Here is an 11292-nt window from a genome sequence, read left to right on the forward strand (position 1 = left end):
TCTACTTTTATATTTTTTGACAGTTAATATTTTTATTAAAACATCAAATTAAAGGCATTTGAATGACTAAACCGTCATCAAAAATTCATATGACAGGTTGGGGTGACCGTCAAATTCCAGGCCTGCTTGAAAGACTTTTTGAGAACAATGTCGGCAATCTTTTTGAAAAAACAAATTAACTGGCGTTAATCTGGACTGGTAGACGGTGCCGGGCTCCACCACCCTAAACAAGCAGCTACGACCAAGAAAATGGCGCGAGCAACGACTTTCACATAAAGTATCTTGACAACTTCCTATGTTTCACCCTATATTATACAGCATAGTTTCTGCAATTTGCCCAACAATCATACTTCCCTTGCATAAGGATTGAATTTTCAGGAGCAAAATTGGGTAGAATTTGAATAATGGAGAGTCCCCTCTTCTTGATTTTGGGAGTCGTCGTGCTATTGTTTGGATGGGATGCATCTGCACGAACTTCAGATTCAAGTTGCCCTCTAATATTTGCAGGTGAGGCCAAAACATACCAAAATTGCAGTAGTTTACAAACTTTAGGAGCTACTCTGTCATATACCTACCTTGTACAAACTGGGTCATTAGGTCACTTGGATACAGCTTTCAAGGCCCGCCCTTCTGCTTCTGGGGGCTGGGTGGGTTGGGGTATAAATCCACATGGGGGGCCACAAATGATTGGCACACAGGCACTGATTGCCTTCCAAGTGGTTGATGGATCAACTATGGTTTTCACGTATGATGTGACCTCTAAGTCTGATGCTTTGAATTTTTCAAAGCTTAGCATCCCTGTGACCAATAAGAGTGCTGTATACGAGAGTAGCAGTGGAGAGATAACAATATTTGCGTCCTGGGAACTTGATCCCAACCAAACCAATGTTAATCTGGTATGGCAAGTGGGCAGCTCAGTCGACGACTTCAGTCCTGGCGTACACAGTTTTGATGAGGCTAATCTTCGAAGTTCAGGGACACTCAATCTTGAAAGTGGAGTCACCTCTACTTCTCCTGTAAGTATTGTATTTTCAAGCATGCTGTTTGGGTTCGTATCCATTATTATACATACAGAGCTTAAATGGTCTCATTTGATTTTGGTATTTAATTTTAGTTTGAATTATTTCGGTGAAAATTCCAATAGATAAAGAGTTGGGTATGAAATTTTATTTATTTATTTTGTTTTAGATTAGATCATTATCGTTTTGAAAAGTTCAAGTTGAACTGTTCAAACGTGTTGAAGCCAGTCCACACTTACCATCTCATTGCATTTTTTTAGCCCTTTTTTAAAAATCCACCTAATAGGCCTTTCTTGAAAAACCCAATAAAAGGGTTTGAAGGAATTGTTAATGTATTTGTTTTGAAAAATTAAACAGTTCAAACAGGTGTTGAGGCCAGTATACATCTAATTATCTTATAGTATGTATTAGATAATCATTTAATTATTTTTATTTACATCAAAGTTTTTGGGTTATAGATAATTTTTAATTATTATTTTCAAGAAATTCAAATCTAATATTATAATTACTTAATTAAAATATTTTTTAGTCTATTAAATGTTTTTATATACAATTCTTAATTATTGATGTAATTAATCTCAAATTTATTGTTTTGATTTAATAAAGCAGGAAGGGTCTGAATTTGTAACAGTCAAGGTCAGAAATTCCATGCAATTGTGAGTTGTATTAGTTGTGGAGGTTCTCTTGTAGATTTTTCTAAGGAATGAAAGGCTGGTTTGAAGGTGTAATTATTTGTGTATATTTTTAGATTTGATGTTTTCATTATTGTATGATTTATACAGTTTTATTTAGCATTAGGACATATCACTAGGTATTTTAAATTTTTTTAATGATAACAAAGCTAGAAAGGTTGAATAAAACCATAAAGCTTGGAGAAGGACTTTCAAGGTTCATTATTTCAAGAATTTATAGGAGCTCTTTTTTTGAACTAGGGATTCTCTGTGTGTGTGTAGTTTCTATCTTTATCTCTCCCTCTTTTTATCCCTATCTCCCTATATATATATATAGACAAACACACACATCTCTCTCTCTCTCTCTCTCTCTCTCTCTCTCTCTCTCTCTCTCTATATATATATATATATATATCTCCTTGTAGCTCTATCTCTCTATCACTTTATCTATATCCCTATCTCTCTATCTCTCTATACCTCCTTCTATACCTCCTTCTATCTATAGATCTCTCTTTCTCTTCTCATATATTTATCTCTCCTTGTTTTTGTCCCCCTCTCTCCATCTGCCCTATGTTTCTCTCCCACTCTCCATCTTTATTTATCTCTCGCAACTTCTCTTTGTTTGTATGTGTCTCCATCTTTTTATTTCCCTCTACCCCTCTCTATAACTCCTTATATATCTCCATCTTTCTATCACTCTATCTCACCATCTATTTCTCTCTGTTTCTCCCTCTATCTCCCCTGTTTATTTCTACTTCTCTCCATCTCCATTTATCTATCTCTATTTTTTTTGTTTGTATGTCTCTTTGTCTCCCTCTCCCCCTCTCTTTATGTCTCCTTATATCTCTATATCTCAATCACTCTATTTCACCATCTATATCTCTCTATCTCTTCCTCTCCATCTCCCTCTATATCTCTCTATCAAGCTTCCTCTCTATCTTTCCCTATCTCCCCATCTAGGTCTCTCTCTAGATCTATCTATAGATATTTGTCCCTCTCTCCCTTCTCACTTTATCTTCATCTCTACCTCTATCTTACTCTCTCCCTTCTATCTCTAGACTTGTCTCCTTGTTCCTCTCTCTCTCTCTCTCTCTCTCTCTCTCTCTCTCTCTCTCTCTCTCTCTCTCTCTCTCTCTCTCTATATATATATATATATCTTCCATCTTTTTCTATCACTCTATCCTCTCTCTCTCTATTTGTCCCTCTCCTCTCCATACCCCTCTCCTTCTCCTTCTTCTCCATCTCCATCATCTGCTATAGCCCCATCTCTTTTACTCTTCCCACCTCTATCTCTCCATATTGGTAATGGAACTTGATTATCATTTTGATTCAAAGGTTTTATTTTAGTGGTGTTTAGATCCCTAAAATGGATACATATTTGATTTGAAACTATCATCTCTCCATTAAGACCATTTTTGCAACAACCTCATCATTTACTAAATGGCATACCAATTGACCTCATATATTACAGAAATACTGACAAAAAATAGACCAAAATTTGTTTTAATTGACCATCCATGCCTCTTTGGAATACCGATTGCAGGCCAAGGTGTGATTTCTAGTTATTGTATATTTTTAAAAGTTTAGGTTACCTTGAAATATAATTCAACCTTTGTCAAAATATTTGCCAAAATATAGCATACTCCGGTATTATATCGAGTGTTGTTGTTTCTATTAAAAATGTAGTAGTTCAAAAAACCAAAATAGTTCTACCTATAAGTGCTTGAAATTTTGAATATTTTCAACATGATAAGGTGAAAAAGCTAAAGGGAACCTGGCGACTAACGTCAGTCCTGACAGGTACCCAATACTCACAATAACAGCAAGAAGGGTCCTGTAATTGGGGCAGTGACTGGAGGGGTTGCTATGTTGGGTTTCATTCTTGCTCTATTTTATTGTATCCATCGGCATCGTGGTGACAAGACCTCTCGACAAAAAATTTCCACAACATCTAGAAAGAGTGGCACTGGTGACCACATCTCATCTGCACCTTCCAGTTTGTGTAGGCATTTCACATTTGTTGAGATCCAAGAGGCTACTAATAATTTTGATGAGTCTCGAATCCTTGGTTTTGGAGGGTTTGGCAAAGTTTATGAAGGTGAGGTTGATGGTGGTACCAAAGTTGCAGTTAAGCGAGGGAGCCCATTAGCACAACAAGGCATCCGTGAATTCCAAACAGAATTAGAAATGCTTTCTAAACTCAGGCACCGGCATTTGGTTTCTCTTATTGGTTATTGCGAAGAAAATGGTGAGATGATTTTGGTTTATGATTACATGGCCAAGGGACCACTAAGAAGACATATATATGGAAACAACAATTTGATTCCTTTATCTTGGAAACAACGATTAGAGATCTGTATTGGAGCTGCTCGAGGTCTTCATTATCTTCACACAGGGGCTGCTCAGTCAATTATACATCGAGACGTAAAGACTACAAACATCCTTCTCGATGAAAACTTGGTTGCAAAAGTTTCAGATTTTGGATTATCAAAAAATGGACCACCTCCTGACCATACCCACGTCACCACTTTAGTCAAAGGCAGCTTTGGATATCTGGACCCAGAATACTTTCGCAAGAAGCAGCTCACTGTGAAATCAGATGTTTATTCATTTGGTGTTGTGTTGTTTGAGATATTGTGTGCACGACCTGCCACTAACCCTTCAGATGAAGAAGAAGGCCTTGCCGAATGGGCTTTGGCCTATCAGAGAAAAGGAATGCTGGAACAAATCATAGATCCTCATCTGAAAGGTAAAATTAATCATGAGTCCCTTAAGTCATACGGAGAGGTTGCTCAGAAATGCCTTGCTGAGCAACGTGTTGACAGGCCAGCTATGGGAGATGTACTTGAGAATTTAGAATATGCTTTGCAGCTGCAAGAGACTGCAATGGAGAATAAATTGGTCGATGACAATAATGACAGTCACATAAACAACTCAGCTACTTATGCTATTGGAGATAACAACACCTCAACAAGCACAGCGGGCCATAGTTTGGCTAGTGTTAATTTGGATGGTGTATCTCTAAGAGCTCTTTTTTCAGACGAGGTTTGAGTCAGGGAATTGAAGTTTTTAGATCCTTGATTTTTACATTGTTGCCTATATGAGTAGCAAGTGCATATTGTTGTTATTCTCTTTATTCTGTCTTTACGGACATAGTTTGCTGAATTCATTTTATACCTTTTCTGAATTGTGGCTCTGTTTTGGACATCTGTCTTGTCACAGGGCAATCTTTAATTGTTCAATTTATGGGTATAGTTTGCTAAATTCATTTCATTTCTTTCCTGTTTTCTGGCTCTGTTGTGGACATCTGTCTTGTGACAAGGCAATCTTTTATTGTTAAAAGATCTGGAATTTCGCAGTTTGAGGAAAAGCATGTCTGCTGGTAATAAAGGAGGCATTTTCTAAAAACACAGCTCAAGAGTGATATAAATTTTTGAAGTACATATACAGCTAGAGACTGTTCAGGTTTTATAATTCCGAGGGCCTTGATCAGGTGGTTGATTGTATCTCTCGAGTAATGGCGTTCCAACATTTCTAAATGGTGATGGTATGAAAATTAATGTTCATCGCTGGATACTTTGAAAGTTTGATGTATTCTGATCAAATTCTTTCTTGACATATAATTGGGGACAATTTTCGTGCTTTTCTTAATTATGTATGGGCGTCATGTTCTAACAGGAGATACGTTTTATAGCCCATGGGCTTTCTGTTTCTGGTTCATTGCTTAAATCAAAACTTGCAGAATATTTCTGGTTTTTACAGCTCTGATATAAATGATTATTTTGTGGTATTGAATTCAATCTTCAAAGCAGGAGATGACGTATTAAGATTCTATGCTTTCTTAGCACCCATGCGTCTGCCAAAAAAAATAGTTTAGAAGAATGTGTATGCTGAACGTTCTGTTTGAAAGATTAAAATTTACAAAACAGAGCTAAAGAAGAAGAACACTTAACATACATCTTGGCTTCTCAGCCACTCCTCTATCTCAAAATGAGAGATATTGCCCATAATTTATAAGCAAAATGAGCAAATTAAAAAGACTAGTTGTCAAGATCATGGCTGACTATACCCACTTGTTGGAAAGTTTCCACTCACCATAGTTGCCAACCCACTTGTTGGAAAGTTTCCACTCACCATAGTTGGTTACCACTACCACTAAACAAGCCACTACCACTAAGCAAGCAACTACCACTAATGCCTTATCCTGACTCAGCATCATGACTCAGCACTTGATCATTATCTTCACTGTTCTAATTTTTTTAACAGACGATGAAGTAGATTATAGGTAGAGGTTTGCTGTTTCTGATTCATTATGCAATTCAACGCTGTAAGAACAATTTTATGGTGTATAGTTGTACTTACATCAAAGGTACTTCAATTTCAATACCTGAGTCTATTGAAGAGTAGGGCAAATTGGCCCACCATAAATCTCTTTCGCATGGAATTATGTTAATTTTTTGCAAATAACTCTGTAGATTGGATATATGGAGCACATCAATATTGAGATGTTTCTCAAACAGGCATGGTTTCTGAAACAGAAATGATAGTTGTGGTCCTCAGTCTCGACAACATCACAAAGGTAGTACAATATGAATTTGCGAATAAAGTGGGGATTGTAATTATATTATTTTTGGAATAGTTTAATTGAGAGTTCTGTAGGGATCCTTGTCCAAAGGAAATATACAGAAATATCACAAAAGCCGCAAAATCTGAGACAGGCCATGAAGACTACATTATATTTGTAGTATTAAAATAGTCAGGACAACAACATTGGCAAAAGAAACACACCCTATAATTAAATACAACAGATAAACACTGGAAACAAACCCTCCCAAGAAAAGCTGCCCCACCAAATAAAGGAGGACCAAAATGTTGACTCCTTAATCACCACCTTAATGCTAGGCTTCAAGAAAAAACGTTGGGAGGTGTGGGAAATTCTACTCTTCAAATTGCCTTTAAGCTGAACAATCTTGTCTTTTGTTTGATAGCATTTATTGTTAACATAGAATCTCTTTTATAAAAATCTTTCAAATATTTAGTATTTTTGTTGTAGCAAAAGCTTGGAGAAGAGCTTAGACTTCTATTTTATTATTTATTTTCAAGGGTATCTTTTCATTGATTCTTTTTCTTCATAATCTCTTAAACAAAACTTGCATTTGAAAGATCTAGGTTTTCAAGAACACAACATTAAAATTTAGTTTATTATGAATTATGGTGGGACAATCCAACTAATCTAGGGCTCATTCTTTCTTTCAATTATTGAGTCATGTGTTGGAGGGTTTTAAGAATGATCATGTCTTGAAATTTTCATTATCCAAATTAGCAAGTTTCTTTGAGCTAAGCATAGTTATGTAAATAAGACAATATAGTTTCTAAAATTTCCCTTTATAGTTCAATGAAGATAACTTCCATTGAAGATGAGATTGTTGTAGATATTTAATAATTGTATTCTTTTTTATAGATACCAAATTAATCGAGATGATTATTTTTCATAGACATGCATACATGGACTCTTTGTACAAAATGAGTTAGCTTGTGAATACTGGCAATAGTCAAATTAGAAAATCACTTTTCTAATTACTCCCATTGCATACCCATTTGTATCACATCACTTGTTGCTAAAATTGCAATTGAAGAGGAGATGGTAAGTATCTTCTATTTCTTCACATAGAAAACACCTGAAAGGTATTTTTTCTAATATTTTCTCAACAGGGCTTTGTTGCAGAGAGCAAAACAAGTAAAAGCCACTACTTTTGAGAGATAAACATTATTCCAACATAATGATGATGGAAAAATTGGCGTATTTAAATGACAAGTCAAAGACACATACTTGTTTTGTTGAACATCCTCCTATTTTTGAAGCCATCTAACTTAATTCATCTTTTTATATGTTAAAAGAAAATTTTATTTTCTTTAAAGAGTTCTAGCTAAGCTTCTTGTACTTGAGAAAATTGAAATTTCTCTATATTATTCCAAGTAATCATAGGCATTAAATCTTTTTTAACTTTTTGATCTCAATATAGAGTCAAAAACTTTGCTTCTATTAAATCCAATCTTCTATCTAAGGGCTTGTAATCATTCCAAGAATCATCCCAAAAGAGTGCTTTCTCCAAACAAGTTTAAGAGCAACCTCAACCTTGGAGTTATCCCCCTAAACCCTACCCCCAATGAACTTGAGGTCATAGGAGCATCCTTTATCCAAAGACTACATCTTTACCCACTTCCAAACTAGATCAAAATCACATGTAGTTCTCTTCACAAGATTTTCTCAACGTACCTAGACCTACAATTCCTACATAGAAAGCGCCTCACTAAAATAATAAATAAGGGTAACACAATTTTAAACTCAAGGGAGTTAATTAAACATTAGCGATTAATATTGATTTTCTTTCCTAGTTCAAGGCAGGTTAAATACTCCCTCAAATCCAAATGAGAAGGTGGAAGGGATGGCTTCCGAGCATGGTTGGATCAAGATCAATTTTGACGGAGCTTTGCAAGGGAACCCTAACCCCTCTAAAGTTGGTCATATTGCTAGAGATTAGAAGGGTCGAACATTAGCATGGCGTAAGTAGAGACTTCAACTTAGTTACAAACAACATTGCAGAAGCTAAGGCGACCCTTCTTGCAGTGACCTTAGAGTAGAAACTCTAGGCCTCTTTGGTTCATTTGGAAGTGCATTCACAAATCAGGGTGGCTCAGAAAATTAGAAAATTGACGAGGTAGTTGACAAGGTGGTGAGAACCGTTAAGGAGCATTTATCATCATTTGGAGAGTTTAAAATCTCACATGTTTGATGGTTGGGCAACATGGAGGCGGATGTGAAGGAAAAATAGGGCATCCCAAAAAGCCATCTCAGATCAGTATGCACCTCTAGTATCATGTATCTTCTTCAATAAAAATTACAACACGTTGATACAAGCACATAATATTATGCCATAAAAGCAGAAACAGACATAGTTGATTTCCCACGATTAAAACCTCAGAGGAAATGATTGCAATTTACAGATCTTAGAAAATTTCAGCAACATTACAACATACAGATTTAATACTTTAGAATAATGAAAAAAGAAGAATGAGACAGAAGAGATAACACAGATATATGTGGGAAAACCCTTTCAGGTAAAAAACCCCACTCTCCAAAACATCGAGCCAATGTATTATTCAGCAACAAGTTACAACACATTTACAGGCTCTAAGCCTTTACATGGAGATTTACATCTTGTTCCATCCTGGAGAAAATCTGACAGCATAACCCTGTAATAATGAAGTCCTCTCCTCTCTTTAAATCAGCTCAAGCATCAACATATAAATAGAGCTTAACACAAAGAGTTAGGTGCCCACAGTTTCGAAAACCATCTTCAACACCTAAGAGGTAAGTTGTGTTATAAACAATATCTTGCTAATCCCATGACATGTTGCTCATAGCAACTTCCAAGGCAACAACACCTATCTCATCCATAACGGTCATCTTGCCAAATACAATCTAAAGACAACATAGAATTTACTATGACCAAAAATAGACACCTTCCTTACCTCACACCACTTGTACAAGTGAACTCCACCATAAATGTCAATAGCCAAAATACAACTCCAATACATAATAGAAGCTGAAAACCTAAACTCTTTACTCAACACAGGAAAATACCAAAATCAATTTCCACTCCAACATAGAATCTTCCAAGTGGGTACCAACTTCCTAGAAAATAAGGAATATGCCATTTCATCACCTGCCATGTAGGATGCCACCTCACCAAGAGTTCCCACAAAGTGAATGACAACTTAGGAAGTTTATATCTTAAAATAAATCAATTAGGTAACAATAAATTAATTTGGCATGTTAGGAGAGACACCTTAATCCCAACATTCTCCCACTTGTCGAGACCTGTCAAGACTCAATAACATCAACTTCATAGGAGTCAAAATGATGAAACTAGATCATCACAACTATCCATGAAACCACACAAATCTCAAACATGCTCTCGTGCTCCATCAAGACACCAATCCAAAGAACACAAGCATAACATCCCAGTGATAACAAAGGCTACCGCATACTGCCAGCACTCCACTATGCTCACAAGCCATACAGAAGCATCAAAAACAACTTCAAAGCCCATAACCAAAGCACAAATAGAATGTAGTCCTCTAGGAACAAGATAGAACATCAACTAGAATAACAACCAAAATGACTACTCCCATCCAACTGATTAACCTACGAGATTGAAAAATAGCAACCACAACAAGTGCTAAACCATCCAATCGCACATACCTAAAAGGTATCCACCATCAGTAAACTCACGCCACCGGCATAACCAACCCATAAATTGCAACCACAAGCTCCATGTGCAAACCAGTCGATGAAGACCAAACACATCTAGAAATTCCCACTATATGGGTACTGCCAAATCTAAAAGATCAAAGGCATGCTAAGTTTACCAATCATAACATATAGTACAAATGTAACCATGTAGAACCAAGGACCATCCACAAAGATAAGCACATCCTACAAACAAAATTGTTGCAAGAAACATCTCTTTTAACAAGTCTCCATAGCTCTCCCAAGTTCTCCACATCCAACAAAGGAAAGAGATAAAAGAACCTCCATGTCATCACCAAAAAACAATAAAGTAAAAGTGACAACATATGACCACCAACAAGTGATCACCATAGCTCCACCCAAAATCTCAAAAAACAATGTTATATGAATCCAAACATCCAAGAAGATAACCAAGACCAAAGAGAGAACTTGCAAATCAAAAACATGTAGCATGTCCTACAAACACCTCTAAATGTTAGTTGTGCCAAGTAAGATCTCCTTTACATCTCCATGTGAAAAGCCATAACAACATCCAAACCCGTTCAACCTTAAGAGATCAAACATAACATATGGATCATGTATCTACATGGATGTAAGCCTCTCAAAGAAGATCAATCTACTCCATTTCCTATTTCAAGAAATCAGCCCACTACCATCCCCTATGATCATCATAAAAGAAAATACATACCAAGGAGATAAACATGTTATTCATCTCTCATAATGAATCCTCCAGAACCATCTAATCGTAGCTCAAGATCCATGAATATGAAAGAAAAGGATAAAACACATGAGAGAAACAATGGACAATACCTCTCAAGTGATAAACCGCCGAGTAGACCAAGAGTGGGGAATGAGAATACTTCTCCAAGATATCCATGTCATCATGACTCATCCAAGAGCAATCTCCTCATAGGTCTCTATTGAACTCACGTCCAATCGAGGTGTAGGCTTCTCAAACTTTCAACTAAAATCTCATCAAGAGTAACCATCTCAGCACATGTCTCTCATCTCAAGAGAACTATAGCCTCACCTAAATCTCCATGTATCCATGAGTACCAAAAAATGATCAATTCATGCTAAACTTCAAAAAGAATCTCTGCACTCTCATGAAGCTCTCAACAAATGACCAAATGCACCCAATACAAAGAGAACCACCCAGACAACTGTCAAAGCTCCAATCAGCTGAATCAAGAACCTGTCACATGTGACATCATGATCTAACCATCCCATCTTAGGAGTTCACATGCTCCATGTGAACATACCATGGTCTCAAGAGCAATGTATCATG

At 36.4% G+C, this 11292-nt stretch overlaps 1 protein-coding gene across 1 annotated transcript; it reads left to right on the plus strand.

Moving 5' to 3' along the window:
• The first annotated feature begins 298 nt into the window (after positions 1 to 298).
• LOC131040115 (receptor-like protein kinase THESEUS 1) lies at positions 299 to 4777 on the plus strand. Its single transcript, XM_057972976.2, has 2 exons — positions 299 to 1016; positions 3491 to 4777. Exons 1-2 carry the CDS (start codon positions 405 to 407, stop codon positions 4739 to 4741), a joined length of 1863 nt encoding a protein of 620 aa, XP_057828959.2. The 5' UTR covers positions 299 to 404; the 3' UTR covers positions 4742 to 4777.
• Positions 4778 to 11292: the final 6515 nt, after the last annotated feature.

The sequence above is a fragment of the Cryptomeria japonica genome, chromosome 11 (assembly GCF_030272615.1).
Source record: "Cryptomeria japonica chromosome 11, Sugi_1.0, whole genome shotgun sequence".
Classification (NCBI taxonomy): domain Eukaryota; kingdom Viridiplantae; phylum Streptophyta; class Pinopsida; order Cupressales; family Cupressaceae; genus Cryptomeria; species Cryptomeria japonica.

What these genes read in the sequence shown, in the direction of transcription:
- LOC131040115 (XM_057972976.2), top strand. Translation starts at nt 405, where the DNA reads ATGGAGAGTCCCCTCTTCTTGATTTTGGGAGTCGTCGTGCTATTGTTT. An exon ending in GAGTCACCTCTACTTCTCCT is followed by an intron (nt 1,017 to 3,490) that starts GTAAGTATTGTA and finishes CAGTCCTGACAG; the next exon opens with GTACCCAATACTCACAATAA.